Below are 20,640 nucleotides of genomic sequence, written 5' to 3'. Positions count from 1 at the left end.
GTGGTTGGTTTGCCAGGCTGTGTTTGTGCTGCTGTTGAAATAACTCTTAAGACGGGGTCTCTGGGAGAGTAGTGTAGCCTAGTTAAGAAGGCATATACCCGTCCTGGTTTTTTTTATCTTGTGCTTAGGAAAGCTGTTCTGTCTAAACTAATGCAACCCTTATAAACTTACTATAGACCAGAGGAACATAGAGATTTAAACCCTAGTTACTCCTGTAACAATATCAAGTGATACAAGATGGGGATTTTTTCTGTCAGTTTGACTTTTGGGTAATGAGTTCTCATTAGCCGCGTTTATGCTCATTGGAAGTCTTTTTAATCAGAAATTGATGTTTTGGAAATTGGAAAATGATCACTGCCCATGCTAGTTATGGGTTCTGCCAAAGCTGACATAACGAGTTCTAAGACGGACTAATCTTCCCAGAGTGTTAGGGTGTTGGTTGCTTAAGGGAGTTGGTGTCACCAAAGAGTTGTAATTGCTTTTGAATCATGGTTTAGTATGGGTTGCTTTTTTTGTGGTGCTCTCCTTAGCTTAAGTTACTATTTATTTAGCGATGGCCCTGCACTGCAAATTTGTAATATTCTTTGAAGTAGCCAGCTGCTGTTAGCCTAATGGTCCATTTCAGACAATTAACAGAGAGAGTATTTTTCTGTAAAAATTAGGATCTGTTGTTTGTTTTACAGTCTGTGAGGGCAGGAACACATAGACTTTTGATGCTGTGAATGTAATTTTTCTCATTCCCCCTTTAGAGGAGCGTATAAGGGGTAAGTAGGCTTTTCTGTTCTGCAGGCTGTTGTCCCAGGGCCAGCTGAGCACCCCTTGCAGTATAATTACACCTTCTGGTACTCCAGACGAACCCCCGGCAGGCCTACCAGCTCGCAAAGTTATGAACAGAACATCAAACAGATTGGCACCTTTGCCTCCGTGAGTATATCCCTGTTGTCCTTGTGTCACTTGGGCATGGCGCGGTTACTGGGTTGCTCCCTGTGTGCTGGGTGTATGTGCATGTGGGCTGTCCTCTTGTCAGGATGAGGGGAGAGTGAGTGATTTGCCATGACTTACGTATGAGTTCTTGAATTACCTACAACAGGTGACGTGTGTTAATCATTGTGCTCTGCCCTGTGCTAGACATCTGTGCTTGCAGTAATGGTGGTAGCCGGAATAAGAATAGAAAATGAAAAGAACTCCCATGTAGCTTAAATCTGCTAGCTGGAACAGAACTTGACAGGTAAGCAAGACAAGAAAGGAACAGCTTTTGCATCCAGTGTAGGTGTGAAGCAAAGACTGTACAGCGCCCATATTTCCATCACAAAGACTGTGTTTGGAACAAGCACCTGGCGTGCTGTGTTCCAGCAGCTGGTGGCCCATTGTCTGTTGCCTGTCTGGAAGTGATGACTGAGGTGCAGTTTGGTGTTGCAGTGAAGTTCATTAAAAGGCAAACTGCTCTCTCTTTCCACTCTTTGTGGTTGTTTGTTCCTGGAATAAATTGAGTGTATCCTGGAAAGGCAGTGTTGTGTTTTTGCATGGTACTGGCAGTGTAAAGCCATCATTAAGATCCCGAGATACATAAGCAAAACATATCTCCCTTATAGAGACAACACATACAATACCGTTCTCAAGGCTGAGAGGTTTGTTGGCTGCTTTCTTTGTTTATTTTTTAAATGTAGTATTTTGTCAAGATTTTCTGGGGTCCCTTGCAAGTATCAGTTCTGCCCACCAGTAAATCTCTATCTTCTGTAATATGAGAATTTGTAAAAATATTCTTTTATCCCTTCTGGAGGCTGCAAAAATATGTCTGTCCAGGCAGCTGGATTGTGTTATTGCATCCACACAGGATAAGAGTAGGAAGAATAGCTCTAAGCCTGTGGGATCACGGGTAGTTACTGCTCCTGTTCCCTTGTGGGAGCAAGTACTTTTCATTGAGTGAATGAAGGATGTGGCTGCTGCTTTATGATCTGGCAATAACTCTTCAGTCTGTCTGTTAAATCAGTGTAGACTTAACATTGATTTTTAGCTTCTTAGATTAAAAACTTCACATTCTGTTGTCTCTTCTTTTCTGTAAAGAATTTATGGTTGCTATTGTAGGTTGGAAGTGCTAGATTCCAGCTAGGATGGAGGGAGGCTGGTCGGAACATCTGATAGTGGGTTTGGTTCTAAACTCTGTTTGAAGAACAAGCTTCGGAAACAACTGTCTCAGCTTAAATCTGGGTTCAGATTTATTCTTTGCTTTTCAGTAGACAGCTCTAAAAGCTTTCAAATGCTAACCACTAGAGGGCATATTCACCCGGTGTAAGCGTTTAATTTCCACACTACATTTGGTTGTGTTTGACAAAAATAGATTGCTTCTGACTCCACCTCAGTCTTGGCTCATAATTTTATTGGCTACAAAAGCATATTGCTGTTTGGATGGCAGAGGTCAGAGACTGGAGCAGAATTCCAAGTGCTGACCAAGTCATTAAGGTCCCTGATAAAGTACTTGGGATAGTGTTTGACCTCTCCAGCTTTGCTGCTTAATAGCTATTGGCTTATTGAGTAGAGTCCTCTCAAAATGTAGTAATTGTATAATCTCTTTCAGTGCCTTGTTTTGTTGTAAAGAGCCAACCTTTCTAAAATCCTTATTCATAGGATAAATGTTATTTTTAAGAATTAGAAAAGATAATTCCCATGTCTTTTGGACAGATTGTCTGACGTAGACATGGGGTGCCAGAATGGGAACTGGTGGACGTGTACCATGGCAGATTATAAAAGGAAATAAGAGCTCTTTAAATAAAAGCTCTGAATGATGCCTTAAGATCTTAAACTAGCACCAGAACGTGTCTTTTGTCTTAAAACCTGGATACAGTAAAATTAAATATAAAAAATGTCTAATTTGGAGGCTCCTGCAGTCTCTGTGATTGCAGAGAGCAGTGATTAATGCAGGGCTAATGTGTGTCGTGTAGAGGGGCTTGGCTGTAGCTGATGTGCTTGACGCATGTCCACTAATTGAAAGTCTGGGCAGTAGGATTTACAAGAGATGTTTGGAACTGTTCTGCAGAGCAGCAGTTATCTTAGGACAGGTTTCTTCAGACAAACACCAAGTATCTTCAGAGGCAGCTGCTGAATATTTCAAGTGGTCAGCTGGTAATGGAGCCAGTCAGAAACAGGCACCCAAGCTCTGATCCTAGCGCTGCCTTAGGAGTGTCCTAATCATCACCCTTGTGCCAGGAACGTAGAACAGAAGAGAGGAAGGTGGATCTGTCCAGCTGGTGTAGAAATGGAAGGCTGTTTCTGTAGGAATCTTGTCTGTAAATGGTTTGAGCAGCCTCATTGTGTGGTTCGTGTCATTGCAGGTGGAGCAGTTCTGGCGGTTTTACAGTCACATGGTACGTCCTGGGGACCTGACAGGCCATAGTGACTTCCATCTTTTCAAAGAGGGAATCAAACCCATGTGGGAGGTGAGTTGGAGGTCTCATTTCTGCCTTGATGTTTTCCCAGAGTATTCTGGAGGGAACTTTCTACAGTGAGGGTGCTCTTGCCATTCAGTGGCACTCCAGGCTTCTCTTGGGTGCAGACCTTTCTTCTGGGTGTCCTCTAAACTTGTCCTTGGAACTCTGTCCCTTGTAAACCTAGCAGTTCTGTGACCTGCTGGCAGAGGAGAGGGAAGATGGGGAGAGTTGTTAGCTGCACTTTCCCAAAGGCTGCAGAACCGCCTTTGCCTGTGGGTCCAGAGGATCTCTGGGCAATGTTGCCTGGAGCCCAACAAAGAGGAGACCCCGGCTAAGCTCTCTTGTCTCCTAATATAGACACTTGTCCCTTATTTTGTCACTTTGTTCAGTGACAGCAGTGTGGGGCTTTCCTCTGGAAGGGCTGGACCTCTGTAAGGGGAATTCAACAAAGCTTGTGAGAAACCAACCCTCCTTTTTTCAGACAAGGAAGGAAGAGGTACATATGGTTAAAAGCCTACAGCTGCATGTGGAGCTGGAGATAGAAAAACGACTTAGCCATTCATTTGCTTTTTTTGTCCCAGAGCACTTAGTTTGCTTCTGTTCATTCCTATCCAAATCTGTTAAAAAAAAATCTTTGCCTAGCAAATCATTCTTCCAGTTCCTGGCCTGCTTCCAGCAATGACCAATACCATTTACAATATGAGAATTTTATGTGTTGCTCTGAAGTACCTAATTGTGCTGCTTGGTCCTGAGAAATTTATATGTGACCCTAGTTGGCAATTATTTTAAGCAAGGTGTTTTATAGCCAGTTACGGCAAATACAATTTATATAAAACGTTTAACCCTCTTCAGACTCCTAGTGAGCTAGCTGCTCTGATAATGTGTTAACCAGAGAGTTCACAAGTTAATGATGCCAGAATTTCTATAAAGCATTTCCGTGTAGCTGTTTTAAGATGGAGGTGGAGAGATTCTTTGGTTTTTTTACTTCTGATCCCACTCCCTTCTTGTATTTATAGAAGATGACCTGGGATCTTGCTGCTGGCTTTCCCTTTGCTGCTTGCTTTATTTATACTCCTTTGTCCTCCAAAATAACCCTTACTTACTCTCATTCTTGTAGGCACATATATGCGTGTATGTAGCTCTGATTTTTTTCTCGATCCATCTGTGCCTTTTCTGGGTGAAGTCAGAAGCGCAAAGCATAATGTTCCCTGGTGATTTACTGGGCTGCAGATCGTTGTTATTCTGGTAAAGGATAATCAAATGCTTGACTGAACCGAAGCTTGTTTAACCTGAAAGAAAACTAACAATAACCATAAAACACACAATATAGCATCTGCCTCCCGATCACTGTTCTCTTTCTAGCCTTGAACCTGCTTAAACCACCTTTGGAATATTTTAAGCAATACCATTTTCTCTTCTGACCTCTATTAGTCATTGTGGAAAGTTTGAGGAGTTAAACCCACATCCCAGCTTAAAGGCTGAAGCTTACACTTCTTAATTCTTTAAGTGTGATGTTCACAACTTGGAAAACAAGGACACTTAATCAGAAAGTAGTTTGCATCTCATGGGAGTATGGCACATTCCTCGAACTTGTGTTGATTTGGATTCTTCACCTTGCATATGGCTGCTGTTGTGCTTTGAGCCTTTTCTGGAGCTGAGGCCTTCCCCTTTCAGTGCAGGCGTTAGCACGTACCTGAAAACTCTGAGGCTGGGGAGTGCTGGTGCTGTGCTGGCACTCCTGTGTTTACTCAGGATTGCTTCATTAGCACTTGCTGTCTCTGAGGGCACACAAATGTTTAGGTTTATGTGAGCCCTAGAGAAGCTTTAAGGCTAAAATAAAGCTAACTTTGTTTCATTAAGAAGGGTTGGGCTGCCTTGCCTAGCATCTTTAAGGTTTGTCCCAGCTTGGCAGAGGGGATTGCTGGTGATTTGGCCAGGGATGTCCTGTGTTGTGCAGTCCCCTCTGAGTTTATCCTCTGTTCTTCTGTTTCTGTCCTAGACCTGTCTTCCCTTTCCCTTTCTAACTGCCGCCTCTTTAACTTGTTCCTGCCTTTCTTTGGATGGAATCTGTTCCCCTCTCACCTTGTAAGATTTCCCAGCTACAGTGTTGTACAAGAGAGTGCCACAGTTTTCTGCACAGAGGAGGAGCTGTTGTTTGATATAGGTGTGTGTTCTGTGAAGCAGGGAAGTCTGTAGCAATTTCAGCCCTTTTTCAGGCGCAACATATGGAATCACAGTACTGAGGTGACAGACTGTGTGCTTAGCATAAATTTTTTTCTTTGTTCTTCCATTTTTGGTTATTTCCTTGGGTCACTGCAGTCTGAAACAAACATTCAGCTGTACGATGTGTGATGATGTTAGTGGTTCCCAGAGAAAGGACCTGTCCTTTTGGTGCTAACACGACTTGTGAGCCCACTTGTGGCCACAAAGATGGTCAGAGGGCTGGAGCATCTCCTGTACGATGACAGGCTGAGAGTTGTGGTTGTTCAGCCTGGGGAAGAGAAGGGTTCAGGGAGACCTTATTGCAGCCTTCCAGTACTTAAAGGGGGCTACAGGAGAGATGGGGAGGGACTCTTGATCAGGGAGTGTAGTGGTAGGATGTACAAGGGATTAGACAGAGGGGGAATTGGTCTCTGGTTTAGGAATAGTTTCAGGGTCCTTGCCTCTGGTTCTGTGTGCGGATTGGTGGGCTGGTGTTAGTCTTTGCTAGTGTGATCAAAATGCTAGAGCTCAAGTCTTTAGTGCATATGGCTTTGTCTGGAATGCTGAGAGTCATTGTTTCAAATACTTTGTATTCGAAGTAAGTGGTATAATTCTTTCTCTGCTTGTATGGGGGAGAAACAAAATGCTTTTGCTTGAAAATACCTCCGTTTTGTCCCTTGCCCCACCCAATCAATATCTGCTCCTGTCTGGGGTCTGGTGTCTTGTGGGAAGCAGAAAATATCTAGAAGAAAACAAATTGATTTCTTGACCCTCTTCCTAGGATGATGCCAACAAAAATGGCGGTAAATGGATTATCCGTCTGCGAAAGGGCTTAGCGTCACGATGCTGGGAGAATCTCATTCTGGCAATGTTGGGAGAACAGTTTATGGTGGGGGAAGAAATCTGTGGGGCCGTCGTCTCTGTGCGATTCCAGGTAAGTGGTTCTGAGAACTGGCACATGCTTCCATTTGGCAGGGCTACAAAAAATGCCATCTGCTTACCCCTCACATGCTATTCTGTAGGAGGATATTATCTCGATATGGAACAAGACAGCCAGTGACCAGGCCACGACAGCCCGGATACGCGATACGTTACGAAGAGTACTCAACCTACCTCCCAACACCATCATGGAATATAAAACACATACCGACAGCATCAAGTACGTGTGGTAGCAGGGGGAGGGCCGGCTGCTGGTTGCATGCGTGCTTGAGCAATTTAATGCAAATCGCAAGAATTGAGAGGAGTGCTCATGTGCGTTGGGGCTGTTCACAGTGAGCAGTAATACAAACAGCAGCAATTGTTGCCAGCGCTCTTTGAAAGCCAAATATCTGTGTCATTATTGTGCTGTTGTTAGGGACATTGGGTTCTAATAGTAAAACCTTTTTTTTTTTTTTTTTTTTGAAGTGTATAGTCCAGAGCTTTGTTAGCAATCCACCCAACCTGTCACTTGGGAGATGGGCAGCCCAGTGTGGGACTGTGGCTTGATGTATTCAAAGACAAGATTGCAGTGGGGGGGATGAGCTCATTTGAATAAATAGAGATTCTGAGGAATAAAGTGCGGAAGCTAACGGGGATTTATAGTGCCATTAGACTTATAAATGGTCTTGGGAAAGTGCTGTGTGAATTTACAGTGCTGTACAAATGATTTCTAATCATAATAAACGTCGTATATTAAGTCTTCCAGGCCCTGGTGACAGAGGCTCTTTAACAAGACTAGAAGATCACGGTACACAGAGAGGACAGCTGTATTTTTAAATAAACTTATTATAGCTCACCATACCAGGCCATTCAGGGTGACTTTTATTTCCCACAAAGTGGTGAAAAATTGCATATATAGGTATTAGTTAGAGGTGAATAATGTAAATTTCTTTTTTTCTTGAGCGTGTTATAAACCAATACACTGATTAGGTCATATTGGTTAAATTAACACTTGAAAAGGTGTACCCAGAAAAAGAAGTGAAACAAATTAATAAGGCATTGATAGAGCAGTGAGCTTTCTAATCTAGCGTGTACTCAGGGTGCAAGTACCTTTCATGACTTCCTTTCCTTATGCTAGCTTGTCCTTTCCACGTAATTGCCCTGTCATCAGTGTGCTGTCAAACAGTTTGGTGGGCCAATTTTGAGTGTGGGTCACTGGCAATAATACAGAGGTCTTGTTTAAACTTCCTGTAGGCATCCAGTGTTCCATGTGGCCCTCCCTCCTGTGTGCGTGGGAAAGAGAAGGGAAGGAGAAATTATTATTATTAAACTGAATCTTTTCCAGGCAGCTTTGGTTTCTGAAAGTTCTCACTTCTGTTGAAATTTCGTATTCATGATTTTGCCAGTAACATTTCTCATCCACTTTTTGCCAGGAGAGGGCACTATCGGCTCTCTATCCGTGTTATGAGATAGCAAAGTGCTCATGCGGACACCTAACGGGATATTTTACCCCTGTTGAGCAGTAGCAGGCTGCGGGCTGTGCTGATGCAGCTTTCTGGTGCGAGGAGGCAGCGGTTTCACTTCTTTCAGTCTTTAGGGAAAGCTGTGTCCTGAGCCAACTGTCCAAAGCTGTTGTGGTGGTTCGTGTAGCAAGTTTAGAATTGAAATGCTGTGACCTTTCCCTTATAAGCTATTGCCACCAGCACATCATAGGACAGAGAATGCTGCTATAGCACCAGTTGTGATTGTTCTTGGTCTGGCAGTTGTCAGTCCTTGCATCCAGCATCGTTTTACAACAGTGTAACGTGCCGTGCTTGCTGCCCTCTCTTCCTGCGTGGTATCAAAGTTTCATTTTGTGCTGCTGACCTATGGTGCAAAATGAGCTTGTCCAAGAATAACAGGTGGTTGAGGAATCCAGTTTAGTGGCTCAGATTACAGCTGGGAGCAATTCTTAAATAGGGGTGGACTGGCTTGTCTCCCACTTATTCTTCTGTGGGTAGGAGGGATAGTCAGGAGTTGGTTTGATGGTGTCCTGGTGAGGTAGATCTAAGCAATTAACCTTCTGCCATGTAGGAGATCATGAGAGCTCTTTTTTTCCATTGCCTCGCTTGAGCTGCAGCAGTCCGATTGCAGCACTGTCCAACATCTCCTTCTAATGGCACTGGTGTAAATTCAGAGCAGAACTGCTTGTCACTGGAGTTTGTGTCGTGATGCGTGGACTGACTTCTTGTGCCGTTCTCACCTGGTACCAGCAGGCAGCAGCTGCAGAGAGGTAACGGTGCCTGCTTCACTGACAGAGAAGAGCAGGGCAGCCCCGGCTTTCAGTCTGACTCTGCTTGGCTGTGCTTCATATCATTAAGGTTCTCTCACTAATGAAGAATCTCTTGTGTAACTAGTTCTGCCCTCCATAAAGTCTGGCTCCTTTTCCTCCCCCATCTATCAACCCCTGTTGAAATACTGTCCGTCATGAATAAACTCCACTTATGCTGCGCATGTACCATGTGATTTATGGCTCGGGAGAGCTTTCTAGCCAGCGTTCTATATTCACACTCTGGCTGTGTTTTATGAAAGGCTCTAATGGAAGAGCCGTGCCGTAGGCTTTGTCAGGGCTGCCTTTCTAGGGGGACTCACAGCATTTTTCATTTGTATGGGCTGCATCTCTCCACTAGAGCTCTGCTCATGTGCAGGGTTTGATTGGCATTGATTGTGCTTCGGGGAAGGGAGCATGCTTAGCAAGAAAAGAACAGGCGTTTCTCAAAACCTTGACTTTTAGGTAGTGAATTGACCTGGATTAGCTTTTGACACACTGTAAATGAACACTTCTGTAGAAATTGCTAGCGTGCCCCTTGCTGTGGAACCTAAGCCCTGTGTTTCAGGTTTTATATATTACTTTTGTGATGCTGCATTTCATATTAACTCCTTTTTAGACACCATTTTTCATGAGTTGTCAGTGAGGCTGCAGCCCCCTTTGTTTCAGAAGGCGGTGGTGCTGCCAAGCTGCATGTGAAAAGTATCTGTTGCTTCACAGCTATTCCAAGGAGCTATTCTGCATTCTGTCCTTTCTGCTCTCAGTGGTGGGGCTTGTGCATTTAGCTAGATAAGCAGATCTTTCATTGCAATTTTCCTGTGTTTGTCCTTTCTCTTGCTTGTGATATTGACAAGCTGCCTAAATCCCAGCGAGTGGAAGGGTCAGCCTAGTCTGTATTAATTTCCAGTCTTGCTAGAAGAGCTAGAACAATCTCTTGGACTCTGCTTAATTCCAGGGGATTTATGGTACCTTAGACGTTACAGTGCTGAGCACCTGGAAAGAACATATGTGACTTTTTGTGGGCTACCGTGTTTCAGTAGCTGGAGAGAAATCACTTCTCTTTGTTCCCTCAGAGGTGGGCTGAGAGAGGTGCACCTGGATGTAATGAACCACTTAATAGTTTCTGTTCATCAGCATTATTAACCTTGGAGATGACATAGTCAAGCAGTGACAGTGGGTTGTGGACAGTGGCACTCCCTGTGGTTTGGAATTTAAAAAAAAAAAAAAAAAAGACCTCTTACTTTTGCTGCCTTAAGAGGTGCACTGTGCTTCTTTTGAAAGTCGAATATTGCTGGCCACAGCCTGGTCATGTCTCAATGAAGCCGTAGAAAATATTCAGGTATCAGTAGCAAGTGATCTGCAGTTGGGAGAGGGGTGGAGGGGAAGCGATCACTGTAAAGTTTGATTTTTGAGCATTGCAGCATGAAGTGCTTGGCTGTCTTTACCCTGCCTGGGGTTATCAGCCTTTGTTTCTGCACTGATAATTGTGTGGTCAGTGACCATCTCCTGGGTTGAGAGCTCTCACCTGCAGTACCATCCAGGAATCCCAGGCAAATTTAACAACATTGCTTCGTATGCCAGGAGAGACCAGAGCTGTGGCCGTACAGCAGGCTGCCACTGAGCAGGCTGGTCTGGAAGTATTTTGGTTGCTGTGTGACTTTATGGATCGTCCTGTCAGCTCTAAAGCAAGGCTGCTTTTTCTGAAAACAAAGCTTCGGTTATTTGTAAGTGCCTGCTGCAGTGAGAGCTGAGCAGGGTATAAAACTCTCCTTTCCTTTCAAAGTCACCACTGATAACTAATGGGATGGCTCGAGTAAATGAGAAGCATAGTTGATCTTAATAGCGCTGGCACTGGGTTCATTTCACTGCAGGCAGCTGGAGGAAGTGGCCTCAGACTATATTTTTAGCTAGGAAACAAGCAGATATCCTATGGAGGGAGTAAGGGTAAGATGACTGCAGGGGCAAGGTTCTCAGGACAAAAAAGTGAGGAATGAGGAAGAAAAAAATCCCCATGGAAGGGGCAGGAGTTTGGCAAGATCACTGTGAGACAGTAAGCTGGTGGTGGGGTGCTTGTGAGAGGTCTCCCTTCTTACAACGTCAGAGTTCAGTTAATTCTCGAACTCTGTTATGGGTTTAATTTGCTTGCTAATTTACAAGAGTGTAGAAGAACTCATCAATGCTGCTATCCTAGTTGTGTCATCCTTGTCTTTGACTGTATCTTACGTGGTGTGGGCAGGGTTAACCCTTGTCCAAAGTTAGATGGTTTGCAAGTGGGGCCCATACACACTGATGCCTGTCAGTGGAAGGCAGGTTGCCTTGGGTCTTGCCAGCCCTAGAGAGCTGCGTTGTTTCACCCTCATTCCTTCAAGTCTGGGAGCTAGAGGAGAGAGCGGTGAGGTTCCAGATCTGATAGCTGTCCTCTTCTCCTGAGTCTTTGCAATACTGTCTCAATTCATTTATCACTCCATTCTCCAATTCCAGTAATATTTCCAGATGCTGCAAGTCTAAGAGCACTTCTGTAGACCTGGGCTTTGAAATGATGGATTCATCGATTCATTCTCTGTCACTGTAGTATGCTTTATTCAGAAGTGTCTGACTTTGTAAGAGGTTTCCTTATCTTGTGGCCTGTCTCCTACCAAAGAAGTGACTATAACTTATTTATTTCGTGTTTCTTTTCAAGGAAGTCAGTTCAGATATGTTCATTTCAAAGGCATGGTGGCTCCCCTATTTGCCAGACACTGACAGATATGTGAAAGAATTATTTCAGGCTAGAAAAATATCCCAGATTTTCTAAAGTTATTGTTTTTCAGGCCTGTCACAAAGTTCTTGACTGGCTTTGAACAAACCCCAAACACTCTGATAGAACATGGGGAGCACCCAGGGAGAGGCTGTGCTGCTCTGCACACCATACCTGCAGAGTGTAGTGAGTGGTCACTGTGCTGAGAGGTTGCACGCAGGCTGGTGGAAGGGACAGACCTCGGTGACTGTTGTGAGGGTAGCATGCACTATTCGCTCTGTCTCCTTTTTCAGCTGGGGAAGGAGGTGGTAAGGAGGGAGGGCTGCACAGGGAAATACTGAAGGGAAGCTGCTAGGACGTAAAAATTGTGGGTGGTTGTAGAAAACAGCTAGTGCTGCTTGCACAATGGTGACTTGGAAAGTCCCTTGAAACAGCTGTGGCTGCTCTTCCTCTTTTCGCTGGAGTCTCCGATAGCATCTCCTTTTTGTATTTTTTTTTTTTTCCCCAACTTACTTGATGGGGATAAAGGGAGCCTGGCCTGGGTCCTGACCCTGGGCAGTGGAGGAGTAAGTGGGAAGTTTGAATAGTTGTGGGTCAGGAACGAGTGTGGAAGAACAGCTCTGGCTGACTTTATTTAGCCTGCTAATGTTTCCATTTCCCATCTGTTCAATGGGAATAACTTAAGTGTTGGGGATCAATTCACTGAGTATCTGATCGCTGTGCAGGCAGTATAGCAATAAGGTACTAAAAATGTCTATACATAAAAATAACCTCTTAGACTCGCTGGCACTGTGCCTTTGGCACGTCACAGGTCGTAAAGATTCTGCCAGACGAAATTAACTGGCAGTCTTGTTCGGTATGAAATGGAGAGCAGTTTGCTCCACTAGCATAGTTTAGGTACATTAGGGCAGATACATTCTGGTGGATTTTTTCAGTCAAGTCAACAGATAGTTGGAGTAATTAGTACTATAATATGTATGAAGATCTTGGCTTAAAAATTCCTGGCTGGAAGAACTTGAACTTTATGTGAGAAGGACTTGGCAGCGGAAGGACTATGTGCATGATGTTACTGGGATGTTGGAACAGGGAACTCCTGGGTTTGAAAGGCACAATAAATTATCAATTATGTTGACAAATAATCTGCCCTTGTGTCCCTTCTGCAGAGAACAGAAGTTACAAGTTTGGGGAGAACTGTGGGAGAGGAAAGAGAAGACGTGATTATGGGTGATGGAAGTGTGGTAGAAATAGAAGGCATGGGAGTTTGGAGGGAAGGTGAAGGCAGAGACTTTAACAAGGCTGGAGATGTACCTGGCTTTCCAACCTGTTCTCAGCAGCTAAGAGGGCTTCACATCGAGAGTTTCCCTTAACTTTCTTCTGGAGGGAGGCAGTTGTAGCCACAGTGTCTGATACCATTTGATGGCTTGGTGACATAGGCAGTTTTCCTTTCCCTGAGAGATTTCTTGCCCTTGAAGTGTGCTGTGTCTGGGGAGACTTGGGTTGGGGAGGAAGGTTCCCATTTGGGGGCCTCTGTGCTGTTGCCTTGCTTAGAATGAGCCGCTTGTGGGTTTGTCTCTCCTCCAAGCAGCATGCTGCTGTATGTCAAGCTGAGTTGCATATCTGACCTCAGCCATCATCTGTGAGATGCATCAGCTGGTCCTTCTTCTGCAGACCCATTCACCCTTGATTTTTGTCCTGCATTTTCCCAGCTGAGTGTTGAGGGAAGGCTGGTGTTCTAATGCACCACAGATGACCTGTGTGCTGTCCTGTCACACCTACAGCACCCTTTGCTGTCTTTCTTCCTCGCATTTCCTTTGGTTTCAAGGGCTCATGGTCTGAGGTTCAGCTGGAGATACCACATAGCTTTAGGACTCCCATGGATGACTGTTACTCACTTGTCCGTCCTAGTCAAGATCAGGAGGATTTTGAGCTACTGTGGATGGAGGGAGACTGGGGAGAAAACCTAGCCAGCCTTAGATAAGGACTTATCTTGTCTTGGTATCTCATCCTTATCTTGGTAGTTCACAGGAGCCTGTGACTTTAGGGACCTATGGAATTACTTCTTGGAAGTTTTGTCAGAGCAGTTTTGAACTGGGAAGAACTGGAGTGTTTTGCCACTCACTGGGCTTGTTCTGGTGGTGCTGAAGTCAGTGATTTTTAGGATTTCACCTTCAGCACTTTCAAAAGAGGGATTTGCTGTCCTGTGATCTGACAAGGCATGTCATAAATTGCAAGCTGCAGACCACAGTGACAAGCTTCTTGGTTTTGCTCTCTGTTGGGCTCCCAGCAAGACTTGCCTGTATGTGGTATACAAGTCTTGCAGAGTGCACGTGACAGGCGCTCTGCCAGTGTACCCTGTGTTTAGCTGGGCTGTGACTTTGCTGGGAAAGAGCATATGACACCTGAGCTGCTTTTGCAGATGCTGATTGGGAGCTTGACTCTGTGAGGCTCAGGTAAGAGCCGGGCTGGTGGTCCTTTTTTGGCACAGATGCTGACTAGTAAAGGATTTCTGTTTCTGGACTCTCCTGTTGTGTTGCAGTGGCCTGATGAGGCAATGCAGAAAACAAGATGTGAGGTAGCTGGTAAATACCAGCAACAAAATCTGCAGGATAGCCTGGGTTTATGACTGACCTGGGTTCCCTTTAAGGTCCCTCCAGGTCCATGGGACTTTCTGGGTTCAGGAAATGGCTTGGTGTGTGCTGTAGGCACCAGCACTGTTTTGCTGGGTGTGGAGAGCTATGAGGTTCTTTGATGTCTCAGATCCCAGAAGATAATAGTCATTCACTCATTAACCTCAGCATCTTTTCCCTGAGAGGGCTTTCAGTATGCTGCATTTGTAAAACAGACAGCAATTTTTCAGTCTGCTAGCTTCATCCGTCAGTAACATTCTCCACCAGGGAATGCAGCGCAAGGCCTGTCCCTCTAACTTATCTGAGAACATTTTCATTTCAAATAGCTGTAGTGTTTTTACTGGGTCGTTATTAACAATGCAGGTTTACAATAGGAAATGAGACTTTCTAATAACAATTGGATTCTGCCGCCCAGTTGAAGAATTTTGTAATATGTAAGCTGTGTGGCATTAAAAGAAGTCCCTTTGAGGGGGATTGCTGCATACGCAGGTATGTGGTGAAGCGTGAGGCCAGTAACTGGCTGAGTTTAACCAGCCAAGGAACGTGATAATCCTCCAGAAAGACGTAACGTTGGCTATTTTATTAGCCATAGGAAATGGATATGCCATTTCTGACTGGGAAGGTCGTACCTGTCTCTGGGTATTAATGTGGCTATATCACCAGCAGCCAGTGGGAACGCTTCATGTCTGTGCAGGACGTTAAAGATGCCTCGCGCTGTCAGATGTTTGGCTGGGTTTTAAGGATGCTTCTATCCACTAGGGCTGTCAGAGAATATTGCCTTGCTCTCTGAAGACAAGTGCCTTTCAAACGCCATTGAATGTTTCTGCTCTCGTTAAAAGTTAAGAAGCCTTTGATCTGAAGTGCTGTTTTTTGTTTTTTTGTTTCTTTTTTTTTTTTTTTTTTTTTTTTCCCTCTGGCTTGCCAGGGCCTGGGAGGAGTTTCATGGCCTGGTGAACAGCAGTGGCCGCTGATCGAACGCTCCCCCTCCCTCTGTCACACCAGGGTAGGGCCTCATCTTTCTTCCTATGTGACTTCACGGCATACCTCTCAGCTTCCAACCCTCTTCCCATGGGCTGGCATGTTCTGTTGGATTGTGGGCCTGGTTGTGGGTCCATTCTGCTACTGGCTCTTTCCCAAAGGTCAAATTTTTTTTTTTTTTTTGACCAAAGACAACAACATGCACCGTGGACACCATTCACTCAGCATTTTCTGTTGTGATGCCATGGGCTAATTTGCTAATGTGTCCTTCCTCTGTGCAAGGCACTTGTATCCCAGACCTGGTCCCAGGAGACTGAGAGGTATGTCTTCAGCGTGGGTCTGCTGCCTAGGGTTGGCTGTAAGCAGATATAGAGTGGTAAATGAATGCTAAGCACATCCATGTGATGGACGCCGAGAGAGGCGCCTGGAGCTTGGTATACGTGCCTTTGCTCTTGACAGTGGGCTAGAGCAGAATAAATTAGTCTGTCAATAAAAGCTTGTTCAGGAAGGACACACAGTAGCTACTGTATTTAGAAATAATAATGCTGTGGCTAATGAGATGAAACCACCTGCTACTTCTGGTAGTGGCAACCAACCATGTGCAGAGAACATAGCCAAGGCGAGCTCAGGGCTGTTGTGAGCCTTGCAGCTCAGATGGTTTTTCCCCTCCAGTGCCCACTTCCGTGACAACAGCCCCTTTCCTGAAAAAGGGCTTGCAGGAGGCCTGGCGATGAGAGTTGCGTTTGGTTGTAGCCAAGTGGGATTGCTGCACTGCCAAGTGCCAGAGCAGAGCAACCTGCTGGAAGGAAGCGTTATGTTGCCCAGTTCCCACCCTATGGTGGTGTGGAGCTGCTCCAGCACAGCTGAGCTCCAAGGGGCCGCTGGGGAGCCTAGAACCTCCCTCCACAGCTCTGCTCAATCAGTGTTCTCATAGTTTGCTCTGAAGTCATGGGTGAAAATACTGTCTTTCCTCACAGATTGGGCTTTTTGTGAGGATCAGTGTTTACAAAATGTTACGCAGGCACCTAGTAGTGGTGTTATTGTTAGATGATGTTCAAGTGACACGCCAGGAGAAGAAACCAGCTCACTTCATGAAATACCAGTCTTGTAAATCAGCAAATGTGCCAAGTGTATAGGAAAACAGGATTTAGCTCTCAACTGTATTGGGTTACTGATGCTGAGCAGTGAGGGTAGTGATGAGCAGAGGGCCTGGGACACCCCAATAAAGGTGAAAGGAGGGGACATGTAGAAACCGGTCTGAGAGAGCTAACCAAAGTGTGCTGTCCTCCTGAGGTGGATGGCACGGGTGAAAGTACAGTATGGAATGGACAGACAAACCATTGTTGCAAATTAACCAGAATCCAGTTAATGAATCCTGAATGATGTTCCCAAATGGCAGCACAGCCTGCTTTGCTAGCAAGTGCAAAGGTGAACCCCGGTCTTCTGCAGATGGCCTCCAGCATGGTTTTTGCTGTCATGTCATAGCAGAGTGACTTGTCTAACTCTCTGAGTGTTTTTTACTTCCTTCTGCTCCTCCAGCTCTCCAGCCCGCCTCCTGGAGATGTTCCAGCATGTACTGTGCTGTGATGTTACAGCTACCACGCAGCTCTTAGCAGCACACAATGCTAGCTCAAGGGTTTAAGCAGGATTTTACAGTCCTGCAGAGCACCTTGCTTCTGAAGCTGCTGCCTTTGCTCTTCAACACAGCCCTGCTGATTTGGTGTGGTATGTGCTGGGGCATCCCTAGGTGTTTGGTTTGGGCAACTTACTGCCCTGCCCTTGTTAGGAGAAGAGCTGCCAAACCTGTCCTCTCAAAATAATTGTAATCTCATTTATTTCCATTTGAGTTTAAAAAAACCACACCACCTGTCTAATAATGTGTAAATATGGTTTGCCTGCTGCTGCTGCTCCCAGGCTTGCAGTAAGCATTCACACGGGTTTCTGTCACCTGCCCCATCTTCAGTTGCTGCCGTGTGCTGCAAGATGATACAAATGAGGGTTGTGGACCAGCAGTCTGTCCTTTGTCAGTAGCCCCTGCAGCTCATGTGGCTGTACTCATGTGAGTAAAAGCTGATGAAGAAACTCTTCTATTTAAACTTGAGGGAAATGTCCTTTTCAGATTAGATATTCTTTTAAGGTGAGAGAGACTAGAGTGCTAAACTTGCTGACAGCAGACAAAAGGAGCCTAAATACCAGAAACAGAGGCCGGAGAAGGTTGGACTAGTGGTATATTTGTGCTCCAAGCAGAATCCCTCAGGACAAATGTTTGGGAAGGAAGAGATCTTGCAAGTTGTTTAGTCACCAGAATGTATCAGGGAGGTTTCCAGAGCCTATCATATGCTTTGCTCACAGGAGATTACACTTTTTTTCTTCCTGATGAGTGGGGATGAACCAGGATCTCCCTGTGTTCCAAGTGTTCTGGAGCAGCAAGTTGACTTATGCGAGAAGTCTCTAATTAGAAAGGAGATCTGCTTAGGCGGTTTAATGAGCATTGATTTGAGTGACATACTGGGCTAGCAACACTGGTGTAGCCATGGTGGGTGGAATGGGGGGGTGCTGTGGGCTGAAGAAATGCACACCTTTAACCTCTTTCTTCCCTCTGTTTTCCAGGGATAATTCAAGCTTTCGAAACACAAAAATCACATTGTGAGAACAAGAGTTGGCACTAAGCTCCTCTCTCTGTGTTGAAAGCACTGAGAGGTCTCCACCAGTGCCCTCCGACCTCTGAAGGGACTCATGGGCCACTCTCTCGCGCTCCTCCTTGGAGGAAGGATCCATCTGAAGCCCTCCAGCAGCAGTGACAATAGAGGCTGATTTTGTCATACACAAACTTTTTTTTAGCAGTGGGGCAGGAGGCCAACCTTTGAATTAGCAGCGTGCCCTTGGGGCCACATCTTGCAGCACTTTCCTCTCTTTCTCTACATGGCATGCAGGATCTCTGGGATTCTGCTTCAACGTCGGAGCCTTTTGCTGAGGGATACCAGTATTATAAATCTCTCTGCAGCTGGGAGGAGCTTCCCAGTTGAGAGTCAGCCCTATGGTTTTCAAATGCCCCCTTTCAGCTCTGCCAATAAATTATTGGGTCTCTTTGTTTCTTTCAGTCTCTCTTTTTTTGGCTCTATCTAAATATTGGTGGGATTGTATTTCTCTAGGCTGTGGTAATGCTCGAGGCCTGCTTCTGCCAGCTCCATGAACGATCTTCCCCTGAGGTGCCCACCTATGCAAAGTGGCAAAGCACCCCAAGTGCCGGTGCTGGCCAAACTTCATCCTGATTGTGGAGTGACGTGGGCAGAGGACATAGAGATGTAACATTTGCTTAGAAAATGAGATGCTTTGTTTGTCTTTGCCCCTTCTCTGTACTCCCGAGTTATCAGTACCTTGCACCCAGTGCTGTTTGCTGGGGAGAGGGATGCAAGCTTCCCTTAAACTAAGACAAAGAGGTGTTTTGTGTCACTTAGTTGCCCTGACTCTGGGTGTCTCGGTGGAGAGCCAGCAGTGCTGCTGTGTGTTGGATCCAAGGCTGAGTGCAAGGCCATGCGTGCTTCTGGGGTGCGCTGAGGTTTGCAAGTCTCCGACCATCTGGGAAACAGGACCCCCTGGGGGTGTAGCAGAAGAGGGTGATGGCCCAGGCTGCTGCTTACAGCTGCGTGAAAGCTGTGACCAGGAGAGGGGCTGCGAGTGACCCCGTCTCCTCTCCCCCAGAGTGAAGCTAGACTGATGGGTTGTTGCCTGGAAAGCCAGCATGGCTGCAATTTGGATGCTACAGAAACAATAGGAGCTAATTATTTCCTCTGATTCTGCTTGACTACAACACTAATTGTGCTCATTAAGAGCTCCAGCCTTTTCCCCTTTTCCTTGGGGAATCGCACAATTGCCTTTCATTTTTAATAGAGCCCTTGCATCGGGCCCAGGAGGGGAGGCTGCGGCCAGAGCTGGGGCGCACCTCCTGCCATGTGTGCTCTGCGCAGTCCTCCCGCAGAAGGGGCTGCTTGGACCAGTTTGGTTGTGACTGCAGAACCAGTGGCCCGTGTCCGGGACAATTACCAGCCTTGGGCTCGGGGAGACCTTCAGCCTCCTGACTCCAATTGCAAATTCCTCGTGTTGTTATTGAAGTCTAGACTGAAAGCAGCCAGGACTGGCAGAAAAAAACAGTTTAAAATATTCAGTCTTCTGCAGGGTTTGTTTTCTGCAGCGAGGGTGTCAGTTGTAGGCTGTCTCTAGAAGCATTCAGCGCACTGACAGTGATGACTAACTGCTCCCCGCCGTCGGGCAGTTTGTCCCTGCTGGCACCTGGCTGGGCAGGGAGCAGGGCAGTTCCCCGGGCTGTGGAATCCTTCTCTCTGTTTCTCAAGACCCCCACGGTCCTGCTCTTGCCACTTCTTTGTCATCAGCTCTGGACCAAATGCTCTTTTCCAGACACAGTTTGTTTTCCCCGCTGCGATCAGGTACAACTATGGCTGCTACTTAAAATTCCTTTTAAATACAACTCTCCCCTGCTGCTCTCCAGTATTTGTTAAGAGGGGATTTAGTTGTAATTACATTTTGGCAATCTAAGCAAAAATAACCTTGCAAGGCAAGGGCTGAAATACTAGCTGCAGGCTCCCTTTATCCACAGCACATTTAGCTGCTCGCAGATGACGTGGCTTAGGGCTTTAGTCCTGTTGTGCCCAGCTGCGTGCCGCGTCCACCTCTGCAGTTTCATGTGCTCGCCCACTCCTCGCCTCTGATGCCCTGCGTCTAAGCTGGTGCTGACGAGTGCAGGCTCGCTATTAAATCTGAAAATGCTGCAGTCCTGCTGGGTTCACCCTTAAATACGCTTTGCGAGTGAGCTATGGAAGAGCCTTCCCCCGGGGGGCCTGTTCCTCTCCTTCTGCTGCCGCCGTGGTTGAGATTTGGAGGAACTCAGTGCTGGTTCCTCTTGCCCAGCCTTGAAGGGAGCAAGCTGGCTGGGGCGTGGAGTTTCTCCTCTTTAAGGCTACAACTTTTCCTGAAGTCAGAAGAAAAAGCAATGTTGGGTCAGTGCCACACACCAGGTTTGGTGCCTCCTATGGCTTGGAGAGGGATGGAGCCAGACTTTTTTGAGCAGGGCTTTTGGGTTGTGGTCTACTGTGTCCTGTGAATAGCAGTGGTGAAAAAACAGCCATGGGGTTGTTTGAGAGGGGAAGGAGCCTCTGTCGTGCTCTAGAAAAAGGTTTCAGATCCTCTTCATTCAAGAAGGAAGCCTGGAGCCGTGGGAGCCCCAGATCTGCGGTGAGTCATGACCCACCCTGCTCTCCTCGTCCTGAAGGATTTGTCCATCCTTAAACTTATTGACATCCCCTTGGGGAAAGCAGCAGGGCTTTGAACCCTTTTGAGCCCTGGAGTCCAGTCCCAGGGATTTTTTTCCCCAGGGGATGCTGGGCTGTGGCGGGCTCATGGGCCCTGGGTGTCTGTGGCTGTGGTGGG

At 46.1% G+C, this 20,640-nt stretch overlaps 1 protein-coding gene across 1 annotated transcript in view; it reads left to right on the top strand.

Moving 5' to 3' along the window:
- EIF4E2 (eukaryotic translation initiation factor 4E family member 2) overlaps window positions 1–18,291 on the top strand; it is a gene marked incomplete at its 5' end in the record, with an annotated part of 18,737 nt that extends 446 nt beyond the window's left edge. Inside the window, 5 exons of the mRNA XM_010072720.1 lie at window positions 790–924; window positions 3,330–3,434; window positions 6,409–6,561; window positions 6,650–6,786; window positions 17,806–18,291. Coding sequence (XP_010071022.1) covers window positions 790–924; window positions 3,330–3,434; window positions 6,409–6,561; window positions 6,650–6,786; window positions 17,806–17,845 — 570 coding nt within the window. The remainder of the gene's footprint in view (window positions 1–789; window positions 925–3,329; window positions 3,435–6,408; window positions 6,562–6,649; window positions 6,787–17,805) is intronic.
- Between the last annotated feature and the right edge of the window lie 2,349 nt (window positions 18,292–20,640).

Source organism: Pterocles gutturalis, unplaced genomic scaffold, assembly GCF_000699245.1.
Source record: "Pterocles gutturalis isolate BGI_N339 unplaced genomic scaffold, ASM69924v1 scaffold27332, whole genome shotgun sequence".
Classification (NCBI taxonomy): Eukaryota; Metazoa; Chordata; class Aves; order Pterocliformes; family Pteroclidae; genus Pterocles; species Pterocles gutturalis.
The sequence above is the reverse complement of the archived record's forward strand: the minus strand, read 5'-3'. Positions and strand labels throughout refer to the sequence as shown.